At 64.5% G+C, this 15,459-nt stretch overlaps 1 protein-coding gene across 7 annotated transcripts in view; it reads left to right on the forward strand.

Moving 5' to 3' along the window:
- PAK4 (p21 (RAC1) activated kinase 4) overlaps positions 1-15,459 on the forward strand; it is a 43,270-nt gene that overhangs the window by 25,446 nt on the left and 2,365 nt on the right. For 3 of the 7 annotated variants that reach the window (XM_044760357.2, XM_070498471.1, XM_070498470.1), the window contains 7 exons: positions 6,236-6,309; positions 7,529-7,784; positions 10,857-11,312; positions 11,529-11,957; positions 13,040-13,173; positions 13,464-13,590; positions 14,717-14,842. In XM_044760357.2, coding sequence (XP_044616292.1) covers positions 7,581-7,784; positions 10,857-11,312; positions 11,529-11,957; positions 13,040-13,173; positions 13,464-13,590; positions 14,717-14,842 — 1,476 coding nt within the window. In that variant the 5' untranslated portion in view covers positions 6,236-6,309; positions 7,529-7,580. Of the gene's footprint in view, positions 1-4,784; positions 5,254-5,350; positions 5,387-5,444; positions 5,663-6,235; positions 6,310-7,528; positions 7,785-10,856; positions 11,313-11,528; positions 11,958-13,039; positions 13,174-13,463; positions 13,591-14,716; positions 14,843-15,459 lie in introns of those variants that run through there. The other 4 variants (XM_070498474.1, XM_070498473.1, XM_070498472.1 and 1 more) reach the window with 4 other exon arrangements.

Consider the following 15,459-nt stretch of genomic DNA (forward strand, 5'->3'; position numbering starts at 1 on the left):
CTGCTGTGTGCCAGGCCCCATGCTAGATGCAGGGACGCAGCACAGACAAGCCCCCTGCTCTCCGGAGCTGACACTCCACTGGGGAGAGGGGAGGAGGGGGACTGACGGTAGACAGGTGTATGGTGCCAGGTGGTCATAAATGCCATGGGGAATACAAAGCAGGGGTGCAAATTTGCTCAGGGGGTTGGGGAAGGCCTCTGTGAGGAGGTTTTATTTGCCCCAAGGCCTGAATATCTGAAAAGGGGGAGCCATGCAGCTCTGGGCAGAGGGAACAGTAGGTGCAAAGGTCCTGAGGCTGGAACAAGCTTAAAGTGTCCAAGACTACAGGGGAGGAGGCCAGCGTGGCTGGAGTGAAGTGAGGGGAGGAGATGAGTCCCGACATTGGCAGGGCCTTGTTGAATCCAGTGGGGAGTTTCATCTGAGCGGGAAGCCCTCACATTTCTTCCGATTCCCTCCTAACCAAGGCCACCTTCCTGATCGTGGGTCTGGTCGTTGGCAGTGGAATTATCTCTGTCCTTGTTCTTGTCCCATAAACCTCTAGGGTCTGTAATCTGGAGTGGAGGCCTGGGCTGGGGCTGCTCGGAAGAGGAGGCTGAGGGGGTGTCAGAAGGCCTTCTTCGTGGCTTGGGGCTGGCCCGGTTGCAGTAGTGGTCAAGTTCGCATAGTCCACTTCAGAAGCCTGGGGTTCGCTGGTTCAGATCTTGGGTATGGACCTAGCACGGCTCATCAGGCCATGCTATGGTAGTGTCCCACATAAAACAGAAGATGGGCACAGATGTTATCTCAAGGCCAATCTTCCTCACATAAAAAAAAGGGCCTTCTCTGTGGGTCAGAGTGGATGCTTTTGTGACCTGGCCCTGGGTGGCCCTGGGCAGTGACTTCCTCCCTGGGCCTCGGTTTCCTGGTTTGGGAGATGAGAAGGAAGAGGACCCTGTGCCCATCCCCTCCCCAGGAACTGGTGGGAGGGTTCGGCATGGCCTTGTCTGTGCGCCCAACACAGGCCCCAGCAGAGGCAGCGTGAGACACGTGCGCGTGCCCTCTGTGTGCTCGGCCACCACAAAGGGGGGGCATATTCTGGGCTGGGGTCTGGCTGTGACCTACCAAGACAGGGGGTCCCACAGTGCCAAGCCCCCGACTTGGCGGCAACAGTGATCAGCCGCTTGTGGCGGTCTCCCATGTCAGGGGAGGCTGCCTCCTGCACCTGGCGGCGCTCAAGGGGGTTGGTTGGTGGGCGGGACCAGGCCACACCCTGCCCCAGGGACCCCACTGCTGCCCGCACAGGAGGAGGCACGGGCCATGGCGAGCCCTGCCCTCTGCACCTTACAGCGTGCCCAGGGCCCGCCTCTGCAGCCCCATGTGCTCCCTTCGGTCTACCTCGCCTCCTGCTGGACCGTCGCATCCTCCTCCCTGGTCTCCCAGCTCCCGTCCTGCCCCCAAAGTCTGTGCGCCACGCCTGGCCAGGGGGAGCTGTGAACACCGAGTCAAGCCACGTCCCCACCTGCCGGAACCTCCCCATGGCTCTCTCTCACTCAGGTGGAAGCCAGTCCTCCCCATGGCCCATGAGGCCCCACACCGTCGGCCTCCACTCTGCAGTCTGACCACATCCAGCGTGTTCCCGCCTCAGGACATTTGTACTGGCTGTTCCTGCTGCCTGAGTGCTCTTCCTCCAGATGCCCGTGTGGCCCCTGTGCCCTACCCCCTGAGGTCCCTGCTCGAGTGTCCCCCTCTCAATGAGGCCCTCCTTGACCCCTTCATGGGAAATTCCGACTCCCCCTCCACTCTCCTGATCCTGCCATATTTCTCTCCGCAGCCTACCATCTGACTTGCCTTATTTTCAGATATGTGTCATTTACTTCCTGTCCCCTTGCCCCCAGAATGTGAGCTCCGTAGGCAGGGCTGTTGGGGCTCTTCTGGGCCTGGGCCTGGGGGCGATCAGCCCTCAGCGGACGGCCATGACTGGCTGGGTGGCTGGGTGGCTGGGTGTGATGGGTCCTTTGTGGGCAGATAGGGGTTTGCTGGGGCTGGGCTGGGACATGTGTCAGCCCCAGAGCCGGGGGACTGGGGCCGCATGCCTGCGGCGTCCTTGGAGGAAGGTGGCTCAGGGCGGGAGGCCTGCAGGGAGCCTTGGAGGGGGCGTGGGGGCCGTGCAGTGGGCAGCAAGAACTGGGTGGAGGTGGGGGGTGATGTGGGGCGGCCAGTGGGCCACAAGGAGCCTGCCCTGGGCCGGAAGGCAACCCGGACTCTCCCTCCGTCGGCAGAACACAGCCCAGGGAGGTATGGGGTAAACTGAGGCAGGGACAGGGTTTCCTGGAGCTGGTAGGTAAAGATCCTGGCTGAAGGGTGAGTGGGAGCCAAGTGCGGGCTGGGATGGGAGCACCTCTCAGCCCCTCTCCTGCTTTCTGCTTTCGGGTTTCATTCCGGGGACGGGAAGGGACAGCTGTGCCAGCCACGTCCTCTGCTCCAGCCCGGCCCCGGGTTCTGGCGGAGTCAGTTCCCTCCACTGTCCACCTCGGGGGAGCCGCTCGATGGAGAGCTGGCGAGGGCAGGCGAGGAAGAGTTACGCACACATGCACGCGCGTACACACACGCACGGCTTTGTCACACAGGTGGGTCTCGTCATCCCCCTGGGCTGATTTCCTTGGGGAGGGGCGGGGGGGACCATTTTCTTCTCCGGAAAGGTCAGAGGGTGGAGCCGGTCGGGGCAGGGCCTGGAGAATTTGAGGCTTCTGCTGGGGCAGGCGGGAGACTGCCTGTCCCACGTGCCCGATGGTTCAGAGGCTGGCTCTTGAACGGAGGTGGACATTTGAGAGCGGGGCACACAATGTGCCTGCATTTGGGCTCAAACACTGGGCTTCCGAGGCGGCCATGCCCGGGCCGGTGGCTGTGGGCTGCCCTCCTCCGCTCCCTCTCCTGGGGTTGCTGGCTCTCCGCCGCCTCAGGGTTCCAGCTGTTTCTCTGCCAGTTTCACACATCCTGCCCGGGCAGTCTGGGTGTCTGAGCAGGGGTGTAGCGTGGCGGGTACACGTGCATCCGTTCCCTCACCAAATGTTCCTTTGGGGCCTGCTCCAGGCCCGACAGTGTCGTGGGCCCTGGGGGACAGGGGAGCAAGAGGGAGGCCAGGCCCTGCCAGTGGAGCTGACGTTCTCGCGGGAGAGGCGGACAACACACAATGTATGTGGGAAGTGCAGTGAGGGAAAAGAAAGCAAGGAAAGCGGCATCGAGGGTGACAGGGCGGGAGCTGGGACGTTTGAGCACAGACGTGGGTGAGAGAAGGAGGGAGCCACGTGCAGATCAGTGAGAAGAGAGTTCCACCAAGCAGAGCAGGTAGCCGGTGCAGAGGCCCTGAGGTGGGCACGTGCCGAGGGTTTGGAGAACAGCGAGGAGGCCCATGTGACTGGGGCAGAGTGAGTGAGGGGTGTGCCAGAACGGAGGAGGGCAGAGAGGCGGCGGGCAGCCCGGGCGGCCTCTCGGGGCCCCAGGGAAGGAGTCTTGGGCTGGCCTTGGCTTGGTGTGGGGGCCAGCACGGGGCTCCAGGATGTCGACTCTGGAGTGGATCCATCCGTCTTCCAGGCCCAGTGCTGCTTGGTGACCTTGGTGAGAGGTGTCGCCTCTCTGAGCCTCAGTTTCCACATCTGCACAATGGGGATGAGAACAGCGGCTCTGCTGGGGTCACAGGGCTCAGGGAGCCGGGCGTTGGCATCTGTACAGGGTCGCCACTCCCCTTGTGCTGCCTCCTGCTACCCCTCAGGGGCCGGGACAGGTCAGATGGGAGGTTGGCACCCTCACCACCAGGGCGTGGACAGGGGTGGAGAGGGCAGGAGGAAGGGACGAGGCCAGGACCAGCCTTGGAGATGCTGCTGCTGCTGCTGATTCTTAATAATAATGACGAAAACAGTAGCATCGCCGCAGCGCACCAGGGCGGGACAGGCAGGGAAGAGGCTGGACTTTGGTCTCCGCCTGCCCAGGTTCAAATCCTGGGGGCCCTAGACAAGGGGTTCCCCTGTCTGGGCCTCGGTCTCCCCATCTGTGAATTGGGGTGATGAGCGTACTGTCTCCCAGCTTAGTTGTGAGGATGGACTGGGGTTCGACACCGAGGGCCCCGAGCGGGGCCCGCCCACGGGGATCTCTGAGGATGCGGCTGCTGTTGATTCCAAGGGCTGGTCGGCCCGGGCTCTGGGTCAGTCAGGCCTGGGGTCTCGTGTCCACCCTGCTACCACACCTTTGTGACCTGGGCGAGCGGACTGCCCTCTCTGTGCCTCGTTTTCCTTATCTGTAACACGAGCCTCATAACGGCCCTTCCTCCTGGGACAGGTGTGCCGATTAAGCTAGGGGCCCTGCGGGGATGCTTGGATGGGGGGCACACAGTAGGTGCTTCGTGCGTGTAGGACTTACCGGGCACCTCCTTGCTGCGTGCTGTTACCTCGTGGCCGGGCTGCCAGTACTGTGCTCTCTGTGACTCCTGAGAAATCTAGGACTCAGGGGCTGTCATCGCCCGCTGAACAGGAGGGAACTGAGGCACAGGGCAGCTAGCTGCTCGTCCCCCGCCACGCAGCAAACTCCTAAGGCGGGCTGGCTCGCTCCACTTCACGGGTGCAGGAAACAAGGTGGCACAGGGCAGCACAGCAGGGCCAGGGTTTGGGGCCCAGGCCCGCTGAGACCTGAGTTGCAGAGCTTGCCTGGGAACCCACCCCCGGCTCTAGGGCAGGCCCCTCCCTTCATGGAGCAGCTCTGTCCCTCCCCTTTTGGGGGTCCCTGGGGTCCGGGCTGGGTGGGAAGGGAAGGCCCGGTGGGGGAGCCGGCAGTGCTGGGAGCTGCCAGGGTGGGGCTCCCGCCTGGTCATTATAAACATGGTCAGTTCCTCTGTTTGTCCTGCCCTCTGTGTGGTGCGCCCAGAGGGAAGGGGTGGCCCCAGGCAGATATCCGGAGGTGTGCTCCCCACCCCCTTCCTCTGCAGGGTCCCACGTGCCTGGGCCTGGGGGCTGGCTTCAGGGTGCAGAGGTCCTTGGGGGATTATGGGCTGTCCTATCTTCCAGGCGCCCCTGCCTTCCCCATCTTCATCCTGAGTGCCTCCTCCCTGGGGTCTGCCCCTCCCTCTGCTGGCTTTACAGAAGGGTCACGTGGCTAATCCCGGCCTGCAGAGGCCAGCTGACTCGGTGCCCCCAGGCTGCCGGCTGGGGTGGAGGCTGGGCAGGGCAGAGAGGGAGAGAGGCTGGGCCTGGGGCTGGACGGGGGCACGTCCGGGAGCCAGTGAAGGTGATAGGACAGGGGTGAAGATCTGGGGTGGGCATCAGGGAAGTGGGGGGAGGGTCGGGGGCAGGGACAAGGCTGGAAGCTGGCACTGGAAAGACAGGGCTGAGGGCAGAGAAGCCTCAAGAGAGAGAACAGGGTAGGTCAGGGCCACGCCGAAGTCTGGGAGGGCGGGATGGACAGTGTTCAGGGGGCTGAGGTAGGGCAGAGACATCGAGGGGGCTCCTGGCTTGGTTGGGGTCAGAGAAGGGGCTGAGGCAGAGGAAAGGGGCCCTGTCCTGGCCAGGCTGTCCCACCCCCCCATCCAGGCAGCAGGGAGCCCGGAGCAAACAGGGAAGCTGGGCCGCTGGAGGAGCCCTGGCCAGACCTGGCTCTGGCCACCTGCTGGCTGGGAGGCCTGGACCAGTTGAAACAGGTTGGCTGCTGGGTCCCCACCCACCTCCCACTGGGTTCCCGCGCCAAACCGGTTCTCCTGGATCACTGCCCATCATGATCCTCCCTCTGGGCGGATGGTCCTCCCTCTGGTCTCCGCTCCCACAGAGAAGGAGCTGGGAGGAGAACCAGGGGCTGGAGAGGCAGGAGGCCATGTTGCGGACATGCCTGTGAGTGTCCTCACGAGGTCACAGACTTAGTGAGCTCGGGCCACCCCTGTGCCGGGTGCTGGGGAGCCAGCCATGAAGCAGACAGAACCCCCACCGGTGCATCTCCCCTGGTCCTTTGGGCCTCAGCTCACACGGCCGCTCTTCTGGGAAGCCTTGCCTTGTCCCCTCTCTGCCATCCCCCCAGGCTGGGTCTGCCCTCCCTGACCCCAGTCTCGACCACTCTGGGCTGACAGAGGCTGCCTGGGTCACGGCTGTGTCCCCAGCATCAGCTAGCACAGGGCTGGGCACCAAGGGGTGAGTTATTACTGAATCAATGAATGAATGAACGAGCAAACGAACAAATGAATGAACAACTTGGCAAATGACATTTTCTTCCCATTTTGCAGATGAGTAACCCGAAGCCCCAAGAGGAGACGTCACCTGCCCAAGGGCATTTCTAGCACAGCCAGCATCAAATCAGGTGTGTGGGACTCCAGGGCCTGTGTGTGGGACAGGGGACAGGACCTGGGCCCTCCCGCTCAGATCCTGCTTGCGGTAATCCCAATTGTCAGAATGGCAAATGGTTGATCCAAGGCACACAGAGGTTAAGTCACTTCCCCAAAGTCACACGTGATAAGTGGCAGAGAGAGATTTGCGCTCTGGCCCTCTGGCTCCCCTCCCATCCCTACTCTGGGCTCCCTGGGGACACCACCGCCCTCGCGTCCCCCCTCCGGCCCCCTTGGTTTTTGGACCTGGTGTCGTTGAGCACGTGCGCTGTGCCTGGCGCTGTTCGGAGTGCCCAGCTGGAGGCTACAGACCCCAGACGCCCAGACTGTGGTGTGTGAGTGCCTGTTCTGAAGCGGGTCCTTCCGCCCTGGGGGAGCTTGGTGAGGAGCGTCCCGCTCTGGCCTCAGCCTCTGCGTGTAAAGTGGACTGTCGCCGTGAGGCCGCCTGGGCCATGCGAAGGCCAGGGGCTCAGTGACCGTTGGCTGCGCAGGTGGCCGAGCGGATCTGATGCTCCTAGCCCAGTGTCCAGGCTGGGCAGGCAGTGCTGACTGTGGCCCGGCCTTTCGTCCCTGAGCACACACGGGGTGCCAGGCACTGTGCTGGGCAGGCCGTGGGACGGGGGACCTGGGCGGGCGCGACCTGCCCCGTGCTCTTTCCAGTGATGGGGGGCAGGTGCTGAGCTAGTGAACACAAGCACGAGCGGCAGAATTTCCAGAAGTGAGCATGCCGTGAAGTGATGTGATGGAAGGACAGTGGGACGTGGGGGCCCTTTTCCGTGGGGTGGTCAGGAAAGGATTAACCACGACTCTGAGACCTACAGGAGGGAAGGAGGGAGCATGTGTGGATACTAGGGAAGTGTTCCTCACAGAGGGAACAGCCAGTGCAAAGACCCTGAGGTTTGAAAGGCAGTGTGAGCAAGGGGAGATGGAGCAGAGAGATGATGGCGGCAGGTCATGTGGGGTGGCACGGGGAAGGCTTGGCTTTTCCCCCAGTGAGATGGAGCCACAGGAGGGCTGTGAGCAGGGGACGGTGTGACCTACTCAGGTGTTCACAGGGTCCCTCGGGCTGCACATGGGGGACAGACTGGAGGGGTGGGGGCAGGGAGAGCGGGGAGGAGAGGAGCTCGGACCCAACCAGGGCAGGGCCAGAGGAGTGGGAGTGATGGGCAGATCGGTGAGCGGCCCCTCCCGCAGGCCTGCTGGTGGAGCCGAGTCTGCGCCCTCGGGTGCCCCGAGCCTCGGAGCCATGTTTGGGAAGAAGAAGAAGCGGGTGGAGATCTCGGCGCCGTCCAACTTCGAGCACCGCGTGCACACGGGCTTCGACCAGCACGAGCAGAAGTTCACGGGGCTGCCCCGCCAGTGGCAGAGCCTCATCGAGGAGTCGGCCCGCCGGCCCAAGCCCCTCGTCGACCCTGGCTGCATCACCTCCATCCAGCCCGGGGCACCCAAGGTATGGCAGTGCCCACCCCGGCAGGGGCCCCAGCACTTCACTGCACACTTGACCCCGACCTCCAGACAGACACACCCACCCCCACCAGGGGCCCCAGCCCTTCACCCTACACTTGACCCTGACTTCCAGACAGACACGCCCAACCCTGCACCCTAACCCTCGCCCCTGGCGCTTGCCTTCCATCCCCCAGCACACGGACCCTCTCCCCTGGCCTCGACGCTGACCCCCGGGCCCGAGGAGCCCACACTTCCCTCGGCCCCTCCCACAGCCCCCACAGCCTCAGAGTTGAGCGCCTCTCCTGTAGCCTCACCCCCTGAGCTCTGTGTTCCTGTCCCCAGTGCCACAGACTTGTCCTCGGGCCTCACAGAGCTCCTGTTGCAGGGAGAGGGGCAGCCCCATTCCTAGGTGGTGACCGCCCCAAGTGGGCAGGCTGGGCCAGGGGAGTCCACAGGGGCGCCTGACCCAGCCTTGGGAGCCACTGAGCCCCGAGGGCCGAGGAGGAGGAGGAGGAGGAGGCAGATGGGGGCGGGCAGGGCTTTTAGTGGAGGAAATAGCCTGTCGAAGCGCTGGGGGTTTTGGGGTTTGGGGTTGTTTTTTCCTGCCATCTTAAGCGTAAGGGCAGAGCTCAGATTTGCCTCGAGGTCTTTTTCCAAGGCCGCTGCTCTCACCCCCTCTCCCAGCCCCGTGGTCCAGGCACCCGGGCCTGCGGGGAGGCTGGCCTGGTGGCAGGGCTGAGGCCACGCCCAGCCTGGGAAGCCAGCCCAGAGCCGGGACTTTATCCCAAGGGCAGCGGGAACCCGGAAGGGCCGTGGGCCAGGGGAGCTGGCCAGGGTTGTTCCGAGGGGTGGGGACAGCTGTGCGGCCGTGGGCTCAGTGCCCGGGGGTAGGCCCACGGCTGACTCATCCTTTCCCAGCCCGGGCCTGGCGGCAGGAGGCCCAAGGTCAGCGAGTGTAGATGCTCTGCCCCCAGGCTCTCAGTCTGGCGGCTGCTGGGGTGCTGCAGTGTCCACGCACCGTGCTTCTGAGTGTTTGAATTCTTTCCCATTCTTTGCCACCACTTAAAAAGCAAGACTTCACATCCAGGTCTTTCTGGCTTCTCCTGACAAATGGGCTGGAGCCGAGTGGCAGCAGCCTTGCCAGCAGGGCCCTGGCTCTCCTGCCCGCAGGCCCCACCCGGCCCACCTCAGCTCCATGCCCTGCCTGGCCCCGTGGCTGCCTTGTGCTGGCTGTGCCCTCACTGGGGCTCCTCTTAAAATCTAGCCCCCACTCGGCCTCGCAGCTGTGAGCCCTCACTGGGGCTGTGTCCACCAGGGGGAGGGGCCACCTTGTCTTTTTTTTTGCTGAGGAAGATTCGCCCTAAGCTAACACCTGTGCCAGTCTCCCTCTATTTTGTACATGACCTGCCACAGCACGGCCACCTACGACTGGTGTAGGTCCCGGCCCGGGAACTGAACCCAGGCCACCGAAGTGGAGCGTGCTGAACTTAACCACTGGACCACAGGGCTGGCCAGGGCCACCTTGTCTTAATTCACACAAAGGTGCCCCACAGGCTAGCGCTGTCCTGGGGCCCCAGGCTGCCCTTGGCTGGGAATCTGCCCAGTCTTCCCAGGCTGTCCCCCACCCCTTGGGGACTCCTCAACCTCTTCTTCAGCACCAGCGTCGGACCGGGGCCTCCCTTCTTCACTGGGTGTCTGGCAGGGCCGGGCTCCAGGCTGGCAGCCGAGGCCCCAGAGAGGCAGGGCCAGGGCAGCTCCTGGGCACTGCGGTCTATAGCCGGGTTTTGCAGGATCCAGTTTTCTGCACATTCAAGACAGTTCTGACTTCAGGATGTGCGGCGGCCCGGGCCCGGGCCCGGGCCCCTGCGTGCCTGCGATGGATAGCAGAGGGATGGGGACGGGGTGCCTCCTCGGCTCCTGCAGCCTCTGCCCAGCCCGCCTCACTCGCTCCCTGGTTCAGCGCATGTTTTTATTGAGCCCCTTCTGCGTACCAGACACTGCTCTAGGTGCTGAGATTCTAGCAGAGCAGAAGCGGACAGGGAGAAGGAATGGCTGCCCCCGCGAACATCCACGGGGAGCGGGTGGTGGATGGCTGCACACAGGCTTTGTGTCAGCCGCTTTTAAGAGCTCTAAGAAAAAGAAAGCAGGGAGAGGGTAGGCATGTCGGGGCGGCATCTTAGACGGCGTTGGTCCGCAGAGGACTCTTCCGAGAAGCTGTTTCCAGCAAAGACCTGAAGGAGGAAAGGGAGGAGCCGTGGGCACACTTGGGGGGAAGTGTTCCAGGCAGAGCAAACAGCCCGTGCAAAGGCCCTGACGTGAGAGCATGCCTGGTGTTTGAGGAGCAGCGAGGAGGCCTGTGTGCCTGGAGCTGAGTAGGGGACAGGGGGCACCCTGGAGGCTGTGACTACAGTTCTCGAGGGAAGAGATGGCCATGACCTGGGTCAGGGTGGTGGCCATGGTGGATGAGGACTGAGTGGATTTGGGACACTTTATGCGGGCATTTGCATTGGCCGTCCCCGCTCCTGGGCCCTCCTGCCCTCTCCTTTGGGGCCAGTCCTGTCTGACTTTCCCTGGACCCCGCCCTTGGCCTCTGGGGGAACAGAGAGTGGTCTGGGGGTTAACAACCCTCGCAGGCTGCAGAGGGCGTGTGCCAAGCTGTGCCCTGGCCCCAGCATCCTGTAATTTGCGGTTCTCCGGGGCTGATTATGGGGTGGCGTGGCCTCTGCCTTCCTCCCCCTCCACCCCACAGGGCAGGGACCTCCCCCAGCCTGGAGAGCAGGAGAGAGCCAGGGAGGTGCTCCTCAGGGGGGCAACCAGCCCGGGGGGGTGACAGCCTGACTGACAGGAGGGATCTCCTTCAGCTCCTCTCCTTCGATGGACGTCTGGGTGCTGGGGGAGGGGCTGCAGGGGCCCCCTGGTGCCGCCCCCCGCCCCCATCATCACCCCATGGCATTTCTTCATTCCGTCTCTGTCTTGTCTCTGTGTGTGCTGTGTTGTCCTGTCCTTGTGTGTTGGATCCACGTCCTGTGTCCCCCTCCTTGCCCGGCCCCCGCCCTGCCATTGCCCCGGACCCCAGACCATCGTGCGGGGCAGCAAAGGCGCCAAGGATGGGGCCCTCACCCTGCTGCTTGATGAGTTCGAGAACATGTCGGTGACCCGCTCCAACTCCCTGCGGAGAGACAGCCCGCCGCCGCCCACCCGGGCCCGCCAGCAGAACGGGATGCCCGTGGAGCAGGCCACCACAGCCGGAGGGGGCCCGGAGAGAGCGGGCCACGGCCGGGTGGCTGGGCGCAGCGAGGGGGGTGGCGGCAGTGGCGACAGGCGGCGGGCGGGGCCGGAGAAGAGGCCCAAGTCTTCCAGGGAGGGCTCAGGGGCGCCCCAGGAGTCTTCCCGGGACAAACGCCCCCTCTCCGGGCCCGACGTCAGCGCCCCCCAGCCTGCCGGTCTGGCCAGTGGGGCGAAAGTGGCAGCTGGCCGGCCCTTTAACACGTACCCGAGGGCTGACACGGACCACCCGTCCCGGGGCACCCAGGTAACCCATCCCCCTGCCCCAGGACCCCCCATCGTCCCCGGGCCCAGAGCTTTCCCAGGGTGGCCCACCTTCCAGCTCCAACCCGTGCCCAGCCCACTGTCTGTCTCCATCCTGACCACCATGTGTCTGTTCCTCAGCCGGGGCCCCTGTCTTGCTCTGGGAGCAAAGCTGGCCCCCGGCCCCTCTGCTGACAGCCGCCTCTCTTTTCTGTTTCAGGGGGACCCTCACAACCTGGCCCCCAATGGGCCCTCAGCGGGGAGCCTGGCTGTCCCCCAGTCCTCCTCCCGGCCTCCCGCCCGAGCCCGCGGCCCCCCCAGCCCTGGGGTGCTGGGCCCCCACGCCTCCGAGCCCCAGCTGGCCCCCGCGGCCCGCACCCTCGCGGCCCCTGCCGCCGCCCCCGGCCCCCCCGGCCCCCGCTCGCCTCAGCGGGAACCCCAGCGAGTATCCCACGAGCAGTTCCGGGCTGCCCTGCAGCTGGTGGTGGACCCTGGGGACCCTCGCTCCTACCTGGATAACTTCATCAAGATCGGCGAGGGCTCCACGGGCATCGTGTGCATCGCTACCGTGCGCAGCTCGGGCCGGCTGGTGGCCGTCAAGAAGATGGACCTGCGCAAGCAGCAGAGGCGCGAGCTGCTCTTCAATGAGGTGGGCCTCGAGCCCCCATCTCCACCTCACCCTCCTCCCCGAATTCCCGCCAGGGCGCCTGGTGGGGTGAGGCTGGGTGCCGGCCCATCCTTTCTCTCGCTCCTCGCCCTCCCCGGGCTGTCACGACATCTCCCACGGTCTCTGTCCGGCCCGGGCCCCTCACACAGCCATCAAGTCCTGAACTGTCCCCCTAAACCTGCTCCGTCTGGTCCCTTCTCAGAGAGGCCCCAGCCTGCCAGCCCCGAGCAGCCCCACCCTCGCCTCCCCTCCTGGGCACCCCCCATTCCCCACACGCAGGCCTGCCCTGCCCCCTCATTGACCCTGGGGCGCCCCCTGGTGCCCTCAGGATAAAGGCCTGGGCCCTGTGCCGGGCAGTGGAGATAGAGCCCCATCCAGGCCCCTCGTCCTGTCCTGCCTCCGGCTTGGCGCTTGGTGGCCTCTCTGGGGGGCCCTGGTACAGAGGCAGCCTCTGGCTCTTCCCCAGAGCGCCTGGTGTCAGGAGCAGCCCCAGACTCTGATGCTGGAGTCCCAGAGGACTCAGCCTGGACTTGTCTGAGCTCCCCATCTCTTGGCACTCCTCGGCTGTGCCCCATAAGCTGTCCCCGTCCCCAGATGACAATGCTCCAGTGGTGCCATGAGCTTCTGGTTAACGTGGCCCCAGGTGTCAGAGCCTCGTGGTCCCCACCTCCTCCGGGCTGGGCCTTGCTGGGCCCCCTGGGTTCTAACCCCGGCTGATGCCTGCTTGTCCTTCTGCTCCTGGCCTTGTGCTTACACGCCCTCCTCCTACCCCGTCCCAGCACCAGCCTGGCCGTCAGGGCTGCACACTCAGCTCAGGACTGGTCAGAAGTCATGATGAGAGATGTGTGCACAGGGGTGGGGGCACCCAGCATGCCGGCCTCAGGCCCCAGGCTGCCTCTGAGGTCTGTGGGCTTTGGCAATGGGGAGGGCAGTCCAGGGTGACCCCGAGGGTGCCAGGGGGAACCGGGCCTGCAGTGTGGCGGGGCCTGAGCCCGGGCCCGAGAGGGTGGCAGGGTGCGGCTGGCGGGCCCGCTCCAGCGCGTTGACCTGGCCCCCGCGCGCAGGTGGTGATCATGCGGGACTACCAGCACGAGAACGTGGTGGAGATGTACAACAGCTACCTGGTGGGCGACGAGCTCTGGGTGGTGATGGAGTTCCTGGAGGGAGGCGCCCTCACCGACATCGTCACCCACACCAGGTACTACCGGGCAGCGGGACTGCGGCAGGCACCCGGCCTGCTGTCTCCCCAGGGGGTACCTGGTCCGCTCTCCCATGACAAGGCTCATCCCCTCCAGGCCCCTTGGGGTGGGGCCATGTCTCAGAGCCAGCAGGGCCTTGTCGTCTCGGGTCTCCAGGGCAGGGCCTTGTCCCCCTCAGGGTCCTTGGGGCAGGGCCTTGTCCCCTCACGTCACCGCGGCAGTGTTGTGCTTCCCTCAGACCCCGGGGCAGGGCCCTGACTGCCCCAGTTCCTCACCCCCACCCCTGCAGGATGAACGAGGAGCAGATCGCCGCCGTGTGCCTGGCCGTGCTGCAGGCCTTGTCTGTGCTCCACGCCCAGGGCGTCATCCACCGGGACATCAAGAGCGACTCCATTCTGCTGACCCACGACGGCCGGGTGAGGAGCGGGCTGGTTCGGGCTCCCCTCCGCTGTCAGGTGGGCCGTAACCACAGTCCAGCACCTTGAGGAGCAGTGAGGTTACCGCCCTCAGGCAGCAGCCCCGGGCCAGGGGCCAGGTCGGCGGGGTCTCTGTCCTGTGATCATTAGGGGCTCGGGCTGGCCGGGGCTCTGCCCTCAGCACCACACGCTGGGAGCTGGAGTCTAGCCCTGGGCCCAGAGGGGGCGGCCAGCCACAGCTCTGGGCCACGTGCGTCTCCCTCCACTGAGAACCTGTTCTAGCCGAGCACCCAGGGTGGGCTGTGGACCCCAGTCCTGTCTCCCATCTTCTGGACTGAAGTTCTGAATCTGAGGTCCGTGGATGGGGCTCCCCGTGCCCGGAACCTGCATTTATGTTCCAAGAGTGGCCCTGATTTTCAGTGGGGGGAGCCGTGCCTTTCACTAATTCTTGGTGGTGGTTTGCTTGCCATGCCCCAGGCCGGCTAAGCCAGTCAGCAGGGTGGGGCTCTGTCACATTGGGAATCTCAGCCGGGGTCCCTGAGCACCTGGAGATGTCCTCAGATGTGTTTGGGGGCCATCTGTGAGCCTTGTCTGCACACCATGTGGGATGCTTCCTGGGGGCAGGAAGATCCATAGATACCTCAAGAGTCTGAAAAGGGCCCACGGTTCCAGAAACTCTGGAAACCCTTGGTTCTGTGGACATGGCTGTTGCAGAGGCAGGCTGCGTCCCCTCCACCCCTCAGGCAGGCTGTGTCCCCTCCACGCCTCTGCCAGGCTGCGTCCCATCCACCCCTCGGGCCGGGCCATGTCCCTCTCATTCGTGTCAACTGTGGATGTGGACTTTGGGAGCCCGCCTGGTCTCAGCCCCTGCCCAGCCTTTGGGACCTGTGGGACGCAGGCCACTGCCCCTGAGCCCAGTGCGGAGGAAGGCAGCTGGAGTGATTGAGGAGGTGACACACCCGAGGGTCCCCTGCCGGGAGACGGCGGAGCTGCCCAGGGGTCTGGCTCTGACCTCTGGGCTGCATGGTGGAGACGCAGCGGTCCGCGGCCAGGGGCTTGCATGAGTGGCCACCTCTGCTCACCTTCCCCGCCAGCACCTCTGACCCCACGGCCTGCCCTGCTCCAGGTGAAGCTGTCAGACTTCGGGTTCTGTGCCCAGGTGAGCAAGGAGGTGCCACGGAGAAAGTCACTGGTCGGCACGCCCTACTGGATGGCCCCGGAGCTCATCTCCCGCCTTCCCTACGGGCCAGAGGTGAGCCAACGGCGGCCCAGTTGCCACGCTGTCAGCACCGGTTTACACGGCGACAGTCCAGAACAGCTGAGTGCTGGGGACGAGGCGGGCGCAGTCTAGGAATGGGTCGCTGGGGACGGTTTTGTGGGAGAGGCAGGCATGCGTGCACGCGTGCATTCCTGATGGGGGACTAGTTCAGAGCCAGGCCCAGTGCTTGGCCACGGGAACCAAATGCTGAACAGCGGTGGCCACGGCCCTGCCTGACAGCCTGGTACGGGGGCCACAGGCTGGCAGGCTCCTGGCTGGTGTGGTCTGAAGATGCTCTTGGAAGCATTCCCAAAAGAGAGCCCTCACATAAAAGTCTGAATTTCCATTTTCTGTCGGGAAACCAAGAGATCCGGCCCCGTGGAGGCCAGATTCCCACACGTGAGCAACCAACAAGCACCGAGGGGCCACCCTGCTTTAGAAAGGGCAGGGGCACCTTCGTCTTGGCCACACTCCTCACTCCTCCCTATTACCTGCACCAACCTGCTTCAGTCACTGCCATGACCTGCCTGGCCCTGAGGCCTCTGAGCTGTGGCCTGTGGCCCCAAGGATTTCTCCACAGTCACTCAACAAGACTTGACCCAATGACTGGC

The sequence above is a fragment of the Equus asinus genome, chromosome 26, assembly GCF_041296235.1.
Source record: "Equus asinus isolate D_3611 breed Donkey chromosome 26, EquAss-T2T_v2, whole genome shotgun sequence".
Taxonomy (NCBI): Eukaryota; Metazoa; Chordata; class Mammalia; order Perissodactyla; family Equidae; genus Equus; species Equus asinus.